The sequence below is a fragment of the Micrasema longulum genome, unplaced genomic scaffold (assembly GCF_059751315.1).
Source record: "Micrasema longulum isolate JH-2025_06_02 unplaced genomic scaffold, ASM5975131v1 h1tg003132l, whole genome shotgun sequence".
NCBI lineage: Eukaryota > Metazoa > Arthropoda > Insecta > Trichoptera > Brachycentridae > Micrasema > Micrasema longulum.
Window position 1 is genome coordinate 25,473 of NW_028280228.1, and position 18,747 is coordinate 44,219.

An 18,747-nucleotide genomic window follows, 5' to 3' on the forward strand; every position below is an offset into this window, starting at 1 on the left:
TATTATTAATGGATTTTATTTTATGTAAATCAATTCCAGCTGGCCGAGGTATAGAAGCGAACTCCCCTTAAAGTTGTGTGACTTAGAGTGTCCTAATGATACTGTTCTTCCGGAAAAATTTATTGGTGATCTTTGAGAATTTTCGAAAGACTGCAGGAAAATTTAGCTATTCTAGGTCTTGATATAAATACCAAAAAGATCCAAATGATTGCAAATCTAGCACCTGGTAAGGTGTTTTTGTAAAAACTCAAAATACTAAACTGCCGAGTTTTGAGAGTAAGTAAGGAGACTAAATGAGAATATAAAGTATTGAGTGGTGTGATGAAACGGATTCAGCAGCTTCGACAGTCCAAAAAGTAAAAGCCAAACAATATTGATGTTTTTGTTGTTGATATTCCACCAGTCTTGAAGATGCCTACTTAGGCGAAAGCGCTCGTTGGTCAAAATAATAAAAAGTAAAACTAAACCAAGAAGTTTCATTGATAAGTTTAGTTTTAGTTTTATCATAATCAAAAGCTAAATAGTTTTTAACTTAATACCCTAGAGTGAGTAAAAATATACATTCAAACCACGTTTGATTGAAAATCAACAACAAATAGTACTTTTGTTGACTTAATTTTGATGCTCCGTCGATGAACGTATTTCATATTCGTTATAAATTAAATATATGTACAATGTTATTATTAGAGCGCACATAAGAATATGTTTATGTGTACCCAACTTCAATATTCAAAATAAATCATTTACAGATCGTCGGCTTAGAGTGTAACTGCTATCTGCACCGGAATGAATTATACGGGAGGCAATAAAAATACTACGAAAAATTAAATATAACTGCAATTAAAAAAATTAAAATCCTGTTTATAGAATGTGTGATCTTGCTCTTAATAAGCTGATTAGCAATTTTAAATATTCGGTGATTTTTCTATTCATTATTTTTTAAATATTTTAGAAGGTTTTTCTAACTAAATAGTCAACATTGAAACAGGGAAACGATAATGGGGAGAAGGTCTTTAAGGTTTATATTGGTTTCAAAGGATTTGAAAGTATAAAAAATTGCTTACTAGTCTTTACTTTACCCGCCCTTTGGCGGGTTTTATGGAACCATAAAGGTGAAGATGTCCGTCAGAAAGAATTTCCATTTTTTTGAGGAGTAAATGATTTTTTTTGGATGTGAAGCATTATGATAAAAACTTATCTGTCAAATATTGTCTTCCTTTTCCGAGCAGGGCATCAGAACTTCCAGCATTTAGAACATTTACTTGTAAAGCGTTAATTAGAGAGGACTCGAGTCCTCTCTAATTAACTTAGCTATGAATAGCTTCGATGACTAGTCTCAGACTGTGGGATTGTATCCGGTAGTCGGAGATTATTTTTTGAACACGTTATAAAAGGAACGAGGCATAGTCGAGAATCTCTGTATGAACGGGTGACTCCCCTGCCATACTCGCGAGACTGCTCTTAACGTATTCAATCCGGCTTGACACTTGTTTACTATGTGATTTAAGTAAGGGTTCCATGTAAGATGAGTGCCCAAGATTACTCCCAAAAACTTAACCTGGGTCATAAAAGAGACTATCTCATCTCTGTGCTGAATTTTTATGGCTAAGATTTTTCGCTGTCTACAAAAGGTTAACAAAGGCGTTACTTTTACCAGTCGATAGATCTAAGCCACGTTACACTAACCAATGTTTAATGTTACTCACACCCATATTTAGAACATTTTCTAGTTTCGTTAGGTTCTTCCCATTTGCATACATGAAAAAATCATCTGCGTACTGAAGTAAACTTGCCTTAATAGGAACAATGTCACTGATGTCATGTGCATAGATATTGAAGAGAATCGGGCTCAGGACAGAACCCTGGGGCAGTCAAAGGAAACAACTTTCAAGTTTGAAGTCGACAGGGATAAAAGGAAGGGAGTTTCTGGAAGGCAGTGGAATCCTCAGAATCTAATAGTAGATCTCGGAATAATCCATGTCTCTGAGATAGCCACGAGAGAGATAGAAGATTTCCTTTTTTGTTCAGGATACTACGACTGTTCCACTGGAGAATCCTCACCTGAGGAGCCATGGCAGTAGTCAAGGGGACAGGTAACACGTTGAAGTTGGCGGGCGACGTTGAACGGTATTTGAGGGATGTTTTGGAGGAGTGAAAGTAAAATACTCAATATGGTAGAAATCAGTGAGTTATTCGATGTTGGGACTATGCTGGGGAACACTGTTTCTTTTGATGATGTTGACGGGGAGGGTTGAGCAATTGTTTTCAGCTTTTTTGTTTTAAAGGCGATTCCTGCAAAAAAAATTGTCGCTTTTCCAAACATTTTTGCTGTTTCTATATACAATATGCTTTTTTAAGCCATCGTAGATTGAATGTTATGTTGCCTTTTAAGCTCAGGACACAGCTTGCTGGTGACAGAGTGGTTACCGGAACAATTAAAGCATTTTATATCTTCCACTGCTACTGTGCAGGACTCCCCACTGTGTGAGGATCTACATTTATAGCAGCGCGCTAGGGATCTGCAGACAGTCTTTGTATACCCATACTTACAGCATTTATAACACCAGATAGTAGGGAACACATAGAGTTCTATAGAGAGAGACACATTCAATATGGATATATGGGAAGGCAGAGATTTTGGGTTGAAGGTAAAAACTATCGTGTGGGAGGGTTTCCATTCGACTATGTCACCATTACTAGATCTGTAGATCAATTTAAGGCCTTGATTACTTTTCCAAATTCATAAAATGTCTCGACATTCTCGACAATATCCTGTTCGAACCAGTGTGAAGAGATGCCTTTAGTAACACCCCGTTTGGGAAACTTGCCTAACTTGGAAAGTCGGGATGAATACATTGTAATTAGCCTTTATTGCTATCTCAGATGTTACAAATGCAACAGATCTGCAACTAAATCCATAGTGCCGCACGATGAATCAGACAGAAAAGTATCTGATGGATCTGGTGGTTTCTCCTTATATCCATGTTTTCCAATATGACAATAAAAAGAAATTAAAATAAAGTATATTTACAAATGTGGAAAAAAAAGTTTTGTTACCTGGCAAGAGGTTTTGGGACAATTGGAATAAAATAAAATAATTCTACTGTAGACACTTAATAGAAAGAAAAAAATAGTATATTAAAACACTCTTTTTATTAAATTCATATATTATGATCAATTAAAAATATAAGAAAAACAATTATAATTTTCTACGACACACAGAATTGACCGCCACCAATTTAGTCGATTATTAAACATATAAACACATATAAAGATCGGAAACTCCGAAAGAAGTGTATGGGAATTTATTATCCCTATGTTTATTTTTTATCTCTTTGCACACTTTCCATACTCTTTTAAAACGTACGAAAAACTTACCCAGAATTTCACATAAACTCAACAGCCTCAAATAAAAGACAGGAATAACAATATAGATACAGACAAAAGACAAGAAAAATATAAGTACCGTAAAACGCTGCAACTTTGCCGCAATTTTGACTTTTTTTGTAGATATCTCTGAACCTATTTATTATTATGGCTGTTAATGCGTTTTAGATGGAAGACGGACCTAATGCCTAGCCGTATAAGTTCCAAATCCTTTTAAATCTTGCAAGTTTTCCTAATTACATGCATTCAAAGTCGTAGGCAAAGTTGTGTGCAAAAGGCGCAACTTTGCCTCGAAGAATACCTCAGTAAATATAATGTTTCTCTTTATAGTATTTTTTTTCCATATGCAAGAGTCGCTGTGCTTGACCCCGGCAGTCAAATTATTGCCATTAAGGAAATAGATTTTTATTCACAGCTAATGGGGAAAGTTGTAGCAGGTACCACAAACTTCCCATACAAACATGTCGGTAAGTGTAGGGTTGTGCCAAAAAAAGATTTTTTTTTTCCACTTTTATTTCTATTTTTTCCTAAGTTAAACAAATAATCAGAAGTAAATCTAAATAAAGTTGGTAACAGTAGGTATTAATATCAGTCTATTATATCTATAATAATAGGTAGTCTTCTCTCTCAAACCTAAAGTTACTTTTTAGGCAGGTAATTAAAATTTCAGCAACACAAAGTAGGAACAATATTAAAAGCTATGACACTAAACAAACATACGTAAAAAATAAAACGAAAAACAAAAATAGCTAACTGTTTAACCAACATCGTTACTTTTTACTTTTAGAAACCACTAAGAATATATTTAAAAAAACTAGATATGCTTAAAACCAAACAAGCTAATAATAGTCTTATTTTGCTGAAAATACCGTTAAGTATAAAATTAGCATGTTATAACAAAATATCCTATTTGTGAATAGGAACATTATTATATTACTAACTTTAGGTACGGAAACTATAAAATCAAATATTTTGGTACATCTTTAGGTACCCAAAAGAAAAGAAATATTTTCAAAAAATCTCAAACAAAATACAAAATTATTAAAATAATTACTCAAAATACGATAAGGGAAATATTTCGACAGATTGACCAAGACGATTGTGAAAATATTCGTCTGATTTATTAGTTAGGTAAGTAATACCATTTTTACTTATTGGATGTTATACTTATTAAGATTTAAATGAAATATGAAATGTCCTCGTCGGGAAATTTGGGGATCAGGTAATACTGCAATAACATCTTTTAAATCTTGTACAGCACATACATCTTCAATACTAGGGTAGATGAAGACTGATCCCTTATCACGCTTAGAATTTTTGACTTTTCGTGTAAATTTCACTGTGGGAATTTTTTCATTTATTGATAAAACCTTCCCTACAAAGTGCTTAGTGCTCTTTTTCGCAGCGAATTTAGCTATTATCCAGCTGTTTTCTTGAAATTCATGACAATCTTTCACGTCAACATTAATGTCACTCAGTTCGAAAGGGGATATTATGCTTTGTTGTTCTTGTAAATATGACGCAATATAAGTATCAAAATTTTCGTAGTCGGAGTCGTCTGCAGCATGAAAAGAAGTTTCCGACACCGGGCTTGAGTCGCTGTTGTACACATGTTTCTTTTGTTTTCTTATTTTGGATGATTGGCCTTGAGAAGTTCTTTTTCGTTTAGTCATTTGTGTATTTATATCTCGTAAAACGTTTTTTTTGGGGGAAGCTTCTTTTAAAACTATATTAGACGTAATTATTATCTTCGGTTTTTTATTCTTGTTCGGGGAGTCATTTTTAGGTACATTAACTATTTTCAAATCCAGGCATTCTGGTGTGTCAACCCAAAACGGAGTATTCATTTCTGAATTCTTTGTTAAATTCCTCAGCCAATGTACGAATTTATTTGAAACTGTCGCCAAAGGCTGCATGTAAACGTCTATGGCACTTATGGAAAGCTTGCAAAGACTGTCAGGACTTTTAGTTTCAGGACACTTTATTTCCTTCTTCTTGACATATGTTATTTTCAACGGTCCTGGTAAACTTGAGTCTTTTTTCTCTTTTTGTGTATTTATTTTCGTAACCTTCTTTATTTTTTTAGTTTTAGCTAGCTCTTCTGCTTGTTCAGTTGAAATAGATTTACCAGGTATGACTGGAAGCTTGCTGTTTTTGCCTGTTTTTATTGGTTGTGATTGTCTATTTTGCTGTAAAAACTCCAAAAGGCTAGCATCAAATTGACGAAAATTTTCTTCTTGTAGTGTTGGCATTTTTAATGTCACTCTTAAGGGATTGAAAGGAAATATTCCGGATCCTTCAAATCCTTTACATATGTTGATCTCTTTTGTAATGTTTATTTTTGACATTAGCTCCTGCAGTAGCTGCGGGAAATGACATTTGTTGATTGTGCTTGTAGTGATGTGTGCAGCTTTATAATTTGTTAAAATTTCACGCCAATGTCGTTTCATTGGTCCAAAAAATGCCACGTCTAGTGGTTGAGTAAGGTGTGTAGCATTTTTTGGAAGAAAAGTAAATCTAATGTTTTGACTTTGACATATTTGAATTGTCTCGACACTTAGGTGAGATGCCAAGTTATCGCCGATAATAAGTTTTACGCCGTCACGAGAGTCTGCCCATGGCATAACTATAGTCTTGAACCAATCATCAAAACAAATCATATCGAACCATCCAGATTTGGTGCGATTATACCTAGCATCTTTTGGACCATTTTCACACCACTTGGACCACAAATGATCTGCTTTGTAAACCACATAAGGTGGTAGGCAAATTCCGTCAGCAGTTCCGCTGAACATGATTGATACTGAGCTTTTGCTTGCATTAATTACCCTTTCTGGGTGTTTTGTGCCTCTTTTGAAAATACATTTTTTAGATCCGGGGTCGTCACTTAAATTTGTCTCATCAAAATTGAGAATATTACTGGTGGGAACATCTTTAAGAGAAATTTTCAAATTTCTGTAGTATTCGTCCATTTCCTCTACTGTTTTTGCAGCACGGCTTCGTTTTATATTTTGTGTTGCCCTTAGTGAAAAATTGTGTCGTTTTAAGAAAAAACGGGCCCAGCGTTCACCAGGCATTTTTCCTTTAAAAAGAGCAGATTTTCCACTTTTTAAAAGGTAGTTGTAAACTACAATACGCAAATCTAAAAGAGAAAGAGGACAACCAAATTCTGCTGAAATATTCACCACGTCCGCTATGTGAGCTTCTTCCTCAGTTGAAAACTCTGTAGGTCGACCAAATGGTTTATTATGTACGCTTTTGACTTTGTTGCTAATTGTCCGACGTGGGATCCCAAACTGCTTTTCTGCTTCGTATGATGAAATAATTTTTCTTCGAACGAGATCTACAGCAACTTCCAGCATTTCCTTCGAGTAATCAGAATAACTACGAGCTCCTACTCTACGCCTTCTTCGCTGTTGATTGTTTGCCATTTTTCACATAACTGCAATAGAATTAAGATTTCCATAATTTTTAGTATTCAATTTGTCCTCGAAATATCGTTTTATCAATAGATTTGAGATATTTTGTAAACTTATTATAACGATCATCGATAGAGATAAACTTTGAATTAAGTTATGTTTCGAACACTTATATAAGTAGTGTGTCATATTTAAATCATAATTAAAAGTTTATTTGTATTACTAGAAATAAACGAAAAAAACTTTATCCGGGTAAATTATATAAAGTCAAATAAATTCAAATTTCGTTTAATAAAAAAATTAAATTAAATGAAAAAATCAAATTTAAGATAAAGCACGTTGACTACTAGTGATAACCCTAGAACCAGGCAAAAAGTACAAATCGTGTTTTCAAAACACTGCACAACATTGCCTAGCAAGTTTTTTTGATGAAATCGTGTACTTTTGATAAAAGTATCAAACAATACGAAAAATATACAGTATTTTCTTACCCCGGGACGGTTTTACTTTTCAAAAACACTTTTGGTTTTTCTTGAACTTTAAAAGTTTTAGGAGACCAAAATTTCACGACTCCTCCTGCCGACATTTATCGCTCAACTGAGAGCGCAACAATGGAGTTGGCGTTATGAAAAATAAAAAAGGTGTTGCCAGGACAATGAAAAATTACTACCAAATGGTAAAAAGTGAGAAAAAGCCAATCAAATGCGAAATATCGTAATCGTAACGAAACAGGAAAAGTTGTGGCCGGTAGGAAAAGTTGCAGCGTTTTACGGTACAAGAATAACATCAAAATATCAATTGTAATAATAAACACATATCCAAACCAACAAAAATTTCAACATAAATTGAAATAGGCAGTAACAGAAAAACCCACCAAAACCTGATAGTGCCTATTTAACAGAAAATAGAAACTTACAGTAAAATTAGAAGGAAGATAGAACTAAATAACTAGAAAAATTACACAAAATCTTGTTTCCTGAACATTTCCTTCAATGTGACTTCCGCAAGTACAGATATACAAAATACATTTGACGTTTGTACACGTCAATATTTTCAGATTCTCTTACAGCCATTTTATTCCAGTGCCCAGCCTTAAGTCTAGGTGGTGTTCGTATAAACATGAATATTAAAATATAAATGATAAATCTATGACATTGACTAATCAAATGACATTGACAGATTGACATTTCGGATGCGAATAAAATTCAATTACAAGTTCCTACCACATTTAAATAGTTCTCGAAATTTACATTAAAACACATTATGTATACACGTCAGTGAGTTATTATTTACAGATTACAAAATGTCTTACTTCGCATCTAAAATTGAGTGAAAAATTATAGAACTGATGGATTTTACTCTCGTACGTGTGAGTAAAACCGAACCGGGCCCCGACGATGTCGATCGCAATATCCACCGCAAGGAAGAGGAGCCGCATTCCGGCAGAAGCGAGGAGCGATGTGCCGTCGCGGTTAAATCTGAACTAGAGATCGATAATGCGAAACATTGGAATGAACCATTTCAATGTCTCAACCGGAGCAAAGAGCGGCGTGTTATCGCCGTCAAAATAGAACCTTCGACCGACGATTTAGACGGGAATGTTCTCGAAATTTTGGAAGAGATGAGATGTCCCCAGCTTAAAGGGGAACCGGATGTCAAGGTCGAACCGGAGACGGGAGGTGTAGAGAGCGCTATTCTTCATTTGAAGGATGAGGCAATATCCCCCGATAGAAGTCAACAGCCAGAAATGCGAATTACTACTATTAAAACTGAACCGTGGACTTGCGAAGTGGAAGAACATATTTCCCATACTGCGGAGAGAGAGGAGCCGGGTGTAGCCATTGGTAAAACTGAATTACGGAACTCCGTGTGCAGCGATATTGCGAAGGAACGCGCGGCGGCGTCCCCTCGTGACGCAGCGGATCACTCGAGTGAGTTAGTTTTACAAATTACCTTGAATACACCTGTCACATTTAAACGAATTTTGAGTATGTAGAATGTCGGTAGACAAGGCAGAATTTTACTCTTTTACTTGACTTGCATAAATGAGCCGAACTCCGCAGAAGTAAACAGATGAAAGAGTTGAAGAAGTGGGGATGTTTAATTATTGGTAGAATGGTGAATGTTACGTGGTGCATCTCCATCTTAGAACAGGCTGAGCCATGTTAGATGGAGACTATTATGAACAGAGAATACTCCGTTTTCATTTTACATTAATTAGTTTTATATAGATTCCCTGTTATTAAGCATGTATACAATTTTTTTTGCAACAAATTTATAAAATAAATAAATAAACTAGCCGATGACTAGATTTCCATATTACCTCTATGTTGCAATAAATTCCAATGGAAACATTAAAATGATTTATTTTTCTAAAATCATCTTCTAAGTTAGGTACTTGTGAACTGATTCTCATAAGTCTTTTTTTTTTCAGAGTTGATCAACAGGAGAACAAAAAGATACTTAAAAAATATTGAAAAATTCAGTTCATCTGTGAATACGAAAATTTACAATTGTCCGATGTGTGAGTATGCGACTTTACGGAAAGGAGACTTGAACAAACATTTGCTAATTCACGCTGAAGAGAAACCCTTTTCGTGCTCGGAATGCGAATACAAGTGTGTACGGAAATCGAGCTTAATAAAACACGTATTAGCTCACGGTAGATCATTTTCGTGTTCTTTCTGTAAATATACTTGTTCACAAAAAAATCATATGAAAACTCATATATTTACTCATACTGGCAATAAACCATTTTCATGCACTGAATGTAAATATACCTGCTCACGAAAATATCACCTGAGAATACACATGATAACTCACACTTTCAATAAACCGTTTTCATGTTCTTTATGTAAATACACATGCGCGCAACAAGCTGAATTGAGGAGACATTCCTTCATTCATTCTAATCAGAAACCGTTCTCGTGTACGCAGTGTAAATACACCTGTAGCCGAAAATCTCTTTTAAATACACACATACTAACTCATACTGGTGAAAAACCATTCTCGTGTTCAGCGTGCGAGTATACATGCTCACACGAAGCCCACCTGAAGAAACACACGCTAATTCACACGGGCGAGAAACCTTTCTCATGTTCAGAGTGTGAATATACGAGTTCACGAAAGGACCAATTGAAGATTCACATAGGGATTCACACTGGTAACAAACCATTCTCTTGTGCAGATTGTAAATTTAAGTGTTCGCGGAAAGATAATTTAAGAAAGCACCAATTGAGACATCAAAAGTTATCTTGCTCAAAGTGTATGTACCATTGTTTTCGAAAAGGGGACTTAAACAAACATTTACTTACTCATTCCGAGGGAAAATCTTAACCTTATTTCATCTCAACATACTGAACATCGTACAGTAAACTTGGCAAGATCGGCAACAGAAAGCGCCATCAGAATGCTACAAAAGGAGAACAGGAGAGAGATTGTAAAAGTAAAATCTTTTTTAATATTTTATTGTATTATTATTTTACCTTTGACTTTTTCCTCTCGATTGCAGATCGGTGCAGAACCACCTTGCTAATCAATATTTCATGTCGACCTTCCCAGGATTGAACCCGGGGCCTCGAGCGCGGTACGCTACATGCGGACTTATCACCACTAGATTTCCGTATTCGGGATTTTTACCCGAGAGTGGCCATCGACGCGAAAGCTCTCGTCTGGGTTTCCGGTTATATTTCACACACGGAACTGTGCACCTACGAACCGAGCCGTGGTCTTGCGGCTAGTGTCGCGGACTCGCGGGTCAGAGATCCGAGGTTCGAGCTCCACTCTTACGAAACTCGATTTCCATTTTCTAATAGCGAGTCATTTACAACTCGTTGAAAATAGAGCCAAAAATTTTAATATTTTGGTAAATCATGAGATTGCAAATATTTATTTTTTAGTAAAAAAAGGAATTGTTTATGTTTTTAAAAAAGTTTATCATTTTGCCTCCGTGAAAACGTAAAAACCTGCTGCCAGCATCTAAAGGTTTTATCTATTTATTTATCTTCTGTAAACGTGTTACATAAATTATTAATATTTCTGATAAATAAAAATGTCCTAAACATGGACTGAGAACATCATCTGTTAAGTTTAATTCATTGTTTTGCATAATTATTTTACTGTCGTAATATATTATTCCAGGTATTTTAATTTGTAATCCACGTTGGCTGACAAGGGTGGCGAGAATTAGTTTGTGTATTTATGTTTTATTTACTTTTTATACCATTCGCCCAACTCGCCTTCTAGAATTAAGTTTATATTATCGTAACATTCTTAAAATGTAAATGGATTTCAATTTATGGATGAGCAATAAGTGAATCCGAGAGCGAATTTATTTCTGTGTCCGAGCGGATAAAGAATACAGTTCTTCGAGTGTGAAATAGAATTGGAACCCTGGACTTGCATTTTCGACTCGATGGCTACTGTCGGGTAAAAATCCTGAAAAGGGAAATCCAACAGAGATAAGTCCGCCTCGTTGGGAAGTGGTCGGGGCGTTCGCGTACCATTCTCGGGTGTCTGGGTTTGATTCCTGGCAGGGTGTATAAGCAGTGTAGAAACACTGCATTATTTTCTTGTTCCTTGACTGGCACCCGAAGCGTAATACTAATCACCTTACTTAGATATATAAATACATATTTTTAATAATTAAAAATAATACATTATGTCTTCAGCATTGAAATAAAACAGGATTGAATAATATTTTATTGTTTTTTATTTTTTGTTCCCGGACTGGCACCCGGCACTGGCAACTGGCACCTTCCATCTAACAATAATGATTCAATCGAAGTACCGACGCAGCGCTCTGTCCACGGCCAGCTGCAGATTGGGAAGATGATTTTAATTTTTTTGTTTATTCTGGATAAATTTTATAACGCCGATTTTGTAAAAATCACCCGAGGGCATGGAATTTCATCGAGAAATGTCATTTATTTATAGAGTTCCATTGATATCGGACAATAGCGAATATATGTTTATATAATAAATAAATTCAAATACTCGGTGCTCTTCGAACGAACATCTTGAGACTGCTGAAAAAATACAATACAAATACAAAATCATTTATACAAAACAAAAATTTGGTATTCATTTATGATTTTAATTTATAACTTATGTAACCTAATTAAACAAACTGTTTACTTTGTTTATAATAGCTGATTTCAAGATTATAAATAAAATAGTAAATTCACATTTAGTGTTTTGAATAAATAGTTGGGAAAGTACCCCAATTAAGTAAACTAAGTATGTAGTTTTAATTTGAATTTAAGATTTTGTATTCAAATATGTACCCACTCGAGTTCGGCTATCTATACTGAAACCTATCCATACTTTTACATCACCCATTATAAAATGGTAAGGGAAAAGTATTTTAGACACTCCTACCAACTCCAAAGTTTCTATCAAGCAAGCAATTCAGGATAAAGTAAAAAATCAGTAAATGAGAATGGATATAGAGCCATAAAGTTATTGTGGTCAGTGAAAATACGAGGAATGGGAAAGTAAATAAACAAAGATAGTTAGCATTATGGCGCGTAACCGTATCTCTATAAGAGTGTTGTCTCGACCCCTAACCCCAGATATGATTATCCCCCCTTACAAGTGTACAAGTACACATGCACTGGTGTCGTGTAAAGTGTATCTACTGTTCCGCAACAGGCAACGGTCCCCTAAAGCTGCACACGACAACGTACGGTTGTCCGGTGATCGAAGGTAACGAGCCCGCAAATCCTTTTAAAGTCAGTTTTTTATTTATTTATATCAAAATACATTACACATATTCCCCATGATTTATAATAACTCATTTTGGGCCTTAAGATAGTTACATTTATTATAAGAATTCACGACAGAACACATAATTATTATAACAAGCAAAATAAAGATCAAAATACAAATACACTAATGTGTTAATTATTAACACTTTCTACATACTGCCTTAGGTAAAATGATGTAATTTTTTCTGGAAAAATTCAATAAAATCAGTTACAAGTCCTCACGGCGGTATCCATATTTGTAGCTGCAATCGGTATACCTATGCAGTTTCTTTTACACCATTAGGTAAGGCAATTGAGACGTGAAAATTGAATTCAAAATTATCCGAATAAAATAAGCACTACCAGAGTGATGTTCGTCATGTAATATTATCATATGTGAAATTTAATTTAAAATCAAATTAAGTTGTAACTATTGAATACTGGACAGACAAAAGAAACATGGGTATACTTACGTAGGAAAAAATCCTACCAGAAATTGAACAAATACTCATTTCTGGATCAAATATCAACTCTTAGTTTTGCGTGAAATGTAAAACATTCAGTTAATTATAACGCAAGATAAGTTACGATTTCTCAGATATTCTCATGATTTTAGATTCTGATTTTGTACTCAAGTCTGATGATATTATCATGCGTGCATATCCGTGTCAGCTCCTCACTCGGAGAGTATGATAGCCACAAATAGCCGAGTGTCATCACACAGTTCAGACGTGAACGGTAGCAGTAGGAGATCTCGGGAGACATGCAGATATCTGCAGAGTATGCGAATAATAGCAGTTGTTAGCCGTTAGAATGGTAATGTGTAGCAGTTATCTTGGGCTCGATTCCTGACTGTTTTTACTTACATTTAAATAATTTACTAACAAACCATCACACCGATTGCCTGTAAGGGTAGACAGAGAGGATAAAATACCATATAACTCTGCCTTTGGATACAGACCTCGCTACCCCTTTATTTGTACATCTTTTCATGCACGCACACTGATTATTTATAGTATTGATATGTCCATCTTCAAATATTTCGAGCTTGTCTCAGCCTTACCAGAAGCCAGAAATTTTTCTGTCATTTTTCCCTAAACCATACATCCTCTTCCGTTCATAAATCTTCTTTGTACATCCCACACTCTACCTTTAGTCACCTTTCTTACTCTTTCAATCATCTACCATGCATTTTGCCAACAGCGCTTAATTGACAGATATCTCTATAATTTCCACATTCCACCCCAGAGTCTTTTCCCTCGTATAGAGGCATAACAACAGCCTTCCTCCAGTCTGGAGGAGTATATTTTTCTTTTAAACATTAATAAGCTTATGCTACACAGATTTAATTTATCACCCGCCTTTATAAACTCTGTGGCAATGTTATCAGAACCTAGAGCTGTAACATTCTTCATATACTAAGCAGCATTTTTATTTACTTATCTCTCTCACATCGTCATCTGCATTAATATTTACTTGAGATGGTGGTGTACCTTACTGACAGTTTTTAAACGATGTTGAATTCAGCTCGATTTCCCGATAACAGTACCATACCACACAACATTTAAGGCTTTTGTCAAATATTTTTAATGTATCGATAGACTTTGAAAGTTCTACAAGAATCACCTTCGGGGCGATCCGAGCTCACGCGGATTCCTGTCCACGCAATGTCGGATCTCATAATAAAGACAGAAGGGGAGATGACGAGGGTCCGTTTAGAAGAAAATGAACAAGATCCCTCCCTCAGGTTGGAGTTCTTTTTTTGTAGATAATGTAACTAAATAATTTGGTTTTATTTTACTAAAAAGTAACCGTGGTTCAGGTTTTAGACATAATCTTGGGAGATCACAACATGAGAATTTACATTTTTTCTTTCCCGCGGTAGTGTCGTTGGTACCAGATTGGGAAATCTGAGGTTCGAATCCTGCTATATTTTAACTTATTTTTAAATACTAACCTTTATAAATGATCTGAAAATTTTAATGTTTGCTCAAAAATTTCATTAAACAAAACTACATTAATTAATCAAATATTTTGACAGGCATTTTTTATTTGCCTATTCCTTGTAGGTATTTAGTTGGAACAATTAAAATGTTGTTTTATTGTGTTGTATGTACCTAAGTATATGTTTTGTTTTAATATTTTGATAAATAAAAAAAACTGGATTTAATCACATTTAATCAAATGAAAACAAAAAAAAACATTCCTATTGGAATATTATTATAAGCTAACAGAAATCAAACAACACTTTGAATGTTTAGAATATAAGTATGAATATAAAATAATATTGCATCAGAAATTATTATATATTATGAGGTTATGATTAATTGTAGAACTAAATAAATATCAATGTTAAAACACACCTCTGATTTTTGTTTTGAGATAAACAAAAAAAAGTTTTTGTGGATTTTTATATTCAGATTGTTATATTTGATGCTGAAACATTTCATTACAAATTTATATTATTGTACATACTAGAGTTTATATGTATATATGTTTATATGTATACCTAAATATTATGTCTATAATGTCCCTATTGTTGAGAAAGGTTATAATGTCTTACAGCTCTTTTTAAAATGTATTTATATTTCCCAGAACTGTGAGTACATCTCCCAACCATACCGACTCTCCTAGTGCTACGGACTTCACTAAACAAGGTATGTAAAGATTGTAGTCTCCTATGGGACTTTGTTTAGTGATGCAGACTCACGGATCAGATGTCCGAGGTTCAAACCTCGCTCTACCACAACAACTCATCCCACTGGAAGTTTGTGAATTGTAAAATCGACCAATCAGATGAAAGTTGCATTGTGTTTTATAGTATCTATTGGATATTGAGAAAATAATCAAACTTATTTTATTATAATTTTCGTTATCTTCTGGAACTCTAAGAAAGTTAATTATTCAAGATCTATGACGCGCACAAGTGCCAAATTATTTCACCTGAAGTCGAGCGCCAGGCGTCAACCAAAAAAAGCAACTTTGCATTTTCTGTTTTAACAATATTGTGACAGTATTACAGGATGCTTATTTTTATTATAAAAATGTTTAAATTTTTTTGCCTTTTACAAAAGGTATATTTTATACGATAGACACAATTAAAGAAACGCGACTATAAAAGAGCCATATATAGCGTGGTCGCATCATTTGACTAGTTCAGTTCAGTCAAATTCAGTTCTCACTGTCATTCTCGCACTGTCGTAACAAATTTTCTATAATATTATTCCAAATGTTATAAATACGCATTAAGAATCAACACTTGTCATCTACAACTGGTGTAGGAACTCTTATCGTACAACCGCACCATTAAAATTCTATTTGACAAAAAGTAAGATTGTCTCAAAAAGTTGTTGAAAAATGATAAACTTTGATTTAAGCTTTAAAAAAAACCCACCAACTAGAATCTTCTAATAATGGAAACACTATTTTTATTGTTTTCGTTATAGGCAGGTAGCCTTTGCTGGAATGCCTATATCTCGTGTACTGCGTTTTGTCTGTGTTTTTTTTTCCTTCGATCAAATATCCAAATGGTTTTTAAACTAGTTGACCGAAAGGAATAAGCAACTAGGCTCGGCAATTTATTCCAGTCTGAAACCACCCTGCTGGAAAATAAGTTTTGGGGTTGAAGTGGAATTGGGGATGATGGAGCTTCCAGTTATGACCTCGTAAATTGGTGCTGGGATTTATTTGATACATCTTCTGGGGAGGACAATCATCGTAATCATTTAGTTTCTTATAAGTTTCTATCAAGTCCCCTCTCTTCTGTCGAATCTGCAGTAGTAAGGTATCCTTTTGATTTAGGGATTTTCATAGCACATCTTTGGATTTTTTCCAGTAACTCTATACTCCAATAGATAGGTCTTGTATATTTTAGGGAATAGATATTCCAGAGATCTGGAGTGATAGTTCGGAATTGAGAATTGTAGTATACTTTGTTAAATACTTTATATAAATAAATTAAATATTAAAAATTTAAATGGCTTTCTTGGCGACAGTAATTCAAAATAGTATTTTCTTACTAAGGATACAGCAATTATTTAATTCGCTTCTGAATTTCATGAAATCAAATGATAAAGAAATTATTCTATTTGATCTAAAGATTAATAATATTCGATGCATTCCGAGCATATTCAACTTTTTCTACAAATGGTGTGAAATAAAATCTATTCAAACGAATTTATATATGTACTTACTCAAATTATTAATAATATTATTAAAGTAGATTAAAATAAAATTACTTTGTTTTTTACGCACCATTTTATCTTTTTGATTTAACTTAATAACCAATTCGTTTTAGCAAAACACTGCCTTCTTCAGGGTTAATTACAAATTAACATAATATACGGACACGGATTTTAGTCCTAGACTAGGATACAGTTCTGTGTGAAATAAAACCAGAATCTGTTAAGAGTATTTTTGACTCGACGGTTACTTTCTGGTAAAAACTTCGAGAAAAGATATCGAGTGAAGATAAGTCAGCCTCGCTGCCATATTTACTCGGGATCCGGGGTTCGACTCCTGGATGTGGTTTTACAATGTAATATTATGTTATTGTTCGTGGACTGGCACCTGAAGCCTAATAATGATACCCTTCATGTAACAGTCGATCATTATATATAACATTGTATTTGATGCAAGAATGCAGCGCCTCATCCATACCATCGGGTGCAGATTAGGAAATAATCATGTGTTTATGTGACTGACAACAAGTTAAAAAATCCACGTAATATTCCAGGAAAGGTGACCTCACCTCCCGAGCCTAGCGCCGATTTCCGCATCGAGGGGAGCGGAGTCCGTCTCTCCAACTGCCACATTGAGAACTTCCACGGGGTGGTGGCGGTGGGGGGGAGCCCCACGAGGGGGAGTAGGGGGAGAGTTCGCCTTTCACAGGCCCTCGCCTGCTGCAAGTCCCCGATGCTGAATGGCTGCATCATCACCTCCATCATCCTCTTCATTGTCTACGGATTAAGCTTTTTTTTAAATTATCAGTAAACTTATGTACCTTCTGTATTTTTTAGGAAAAAAAATCTGACTAGGTTCAGTAAAAATGTTTCAATTCTCTTATTATTAGGTAGGTACACCGAAAATACACAAGTGGCCAGAATTTACATGTGAACATTTCACACAAATGTTATTACCATAGAACTGACAGTTTTCATTTTATTACTACATAAATTACTGAGGGACCTTAGGTCAAAATGAATATTATTTCTGCATGTAGGTACGGTCCTGTTTATATGACTCGTAGGTAGTGCTCACTGTTCGTGTTGTCAGGCGAACTGAAGTTCATAAATTATCCAGACAGACATCTTCAAATTCCATGCTTAGAAATAATGGGAAAAGTACATCTAGTTATCAAAATCTAATATTAATGATTTGTGCATGATTTATTGTATTATTTTCTACCGCCTTCGTGATTTGTACATTGACCATAATACGTCTGCTTTTTAAGTAGGACATTTGGAATGCTCAATTAATGTTTCTGGGTTATTATGAATTGTCTCGTGTCATTCGCACTCTTTTTCGACACTTCGGGTAGAATTGCCGCGTCCATCACACTGGTTGATGTCAATGCGATGATGGAATCGTCCATCGGTAATGTGATCCGAAACATTGGAAAATAGTGCAAACGACATACACAGAATGATAATTCAGAAAAACTCATTGCGCATCTGAACGACCAGTAAAAAAATAAAAAGAGATATTTGGAATATTTTTCAATCGACCCAATTAATATTATGATTTAATTTTAGAAATTTTTCAGCATTTTTTTTTGGTTGACATTTAAAAAAATCAAATAAAGAAAATTATATTAAAACTGCACAAAATTTAGGTTTTACGGCATTTCTTATGAAATGGGCAATGGACATACAGTGTGTATTTATTCTTCTAATAAAGTAGAATTTACTGTTATTGTTGTATATTCAATAAACCTGTTTAACAATAGCTACCCTTATAATGTTTTTCCCATTTTACATAACATTTTTCTTTCCTTTAATTTTTTTCCGCTTCACCTCCCTTTTTGTATTCTTATTCTTTATTGTCATTTCATTCTTAAAATGTTTATTCGTCTTCTTTATCCTCATCATTATTGTATTTTATTTTTATTCATTTTCTTAAACTTCATCTTTTACACTTCCTTTTTTCAAGATCTTTCTCAATTTCTTCCACGTAATCTCCATCACTTTTTTTTT

General features: G+C 34.4%; 3 protein-coding genes across 5 annotated transcripts; 2 read left to right on the plus strand and 1 right to left on the minus strand.

The window, feature by feature from the left end:
- Positions 1 to 3,466: 3,466 nt before the first annotated feature.
- Positions 3,467 to 7,576, minus strand: LOC148271070 (uncharacterized). Its single transcript, XM_088241874.1, has 2 exons — positions 7,298 to 7,576; positions 3,467 to 6,829 (listed from the first exon to the last, which is right to left on the minus strand). The coding sequence occupies exon 2, from the start codon at positions 6,816 to 6,818 to the stop codon at positions 4,539 to 4,541; it is 2,280 nt and encodes a 759-aa protein (XP_088098000.1). The 5' UTR covers positions 6,819 to 6,829; positions 7,298 to 7,576; the 3' UTR covers positions 3,467 to 4,538.
- An 8-nt stretch (positions 7,577 to 7,584) lies between these two features.
- LOC148271071 (uncharacterized) lies at positions 7,585 to 11,880 on the plus strand. Of its 3 annotated transcripts, none has more exons than XR_015825209.1 (3): positions 7,585 to 8,737; positions 9,241 to 10,251; positions 11,593 to 11,880. XR_015825209.1 is itself a non-coding variant. In XM_088241875.1 (2 exons), exons 1-2 carry the CDS (start codon positions 8,155 to 8,157, stop codon positions 10,140 to 10,142), a joined length of 1,485 nt encoding a protein of 494 aa, XP_088098001.1. In that variant the 5' UTR covers positions 7,585 to 8,154; the 3' UTR covers positions 10,143 to 10,271. The 3 variants fall into 3 exon arrangements, 1 of the variants encoding a protein (XP_088098001.1); XR_015825208.1 differs by having other exon boundaries at positions 11,604 to 11,880; XM_088241875.1 differs by lacking the exon at positions 11,593 to 11,880 and having other exon boundaries at positions 9,241 to 10,271.
- A 557-nt stretch (positions 11,881 to 12,437) lies between these two features.
- On the plus strand, positions 12,438 to 18,499 carry LOC148271072 (uncharacterized). The gene is made up of 4 exons (XM_088241876.1): positions 12,438 to 12,512; positions 14,155 to 14,300; positions 15,149 to 15,210; positions 17,289 to 18,499. The coding sequence occupies exons 2-4, from the start codon at positions 14,221 to 14,223 to the stop codon at positions 17,543 to 17,545; spliced, it is 399 nt and encodes a 132-aa protein (XP_088098002.1). The 5' UTR covers positions 12,438 to 12,512; positions 14,155 to 14,220; the 3' UTR covers positions 17,546 to 18,499.
- The last annotated feature ends 248 nt before the right edge of the window (positions 18,500 to 18,747 follow it).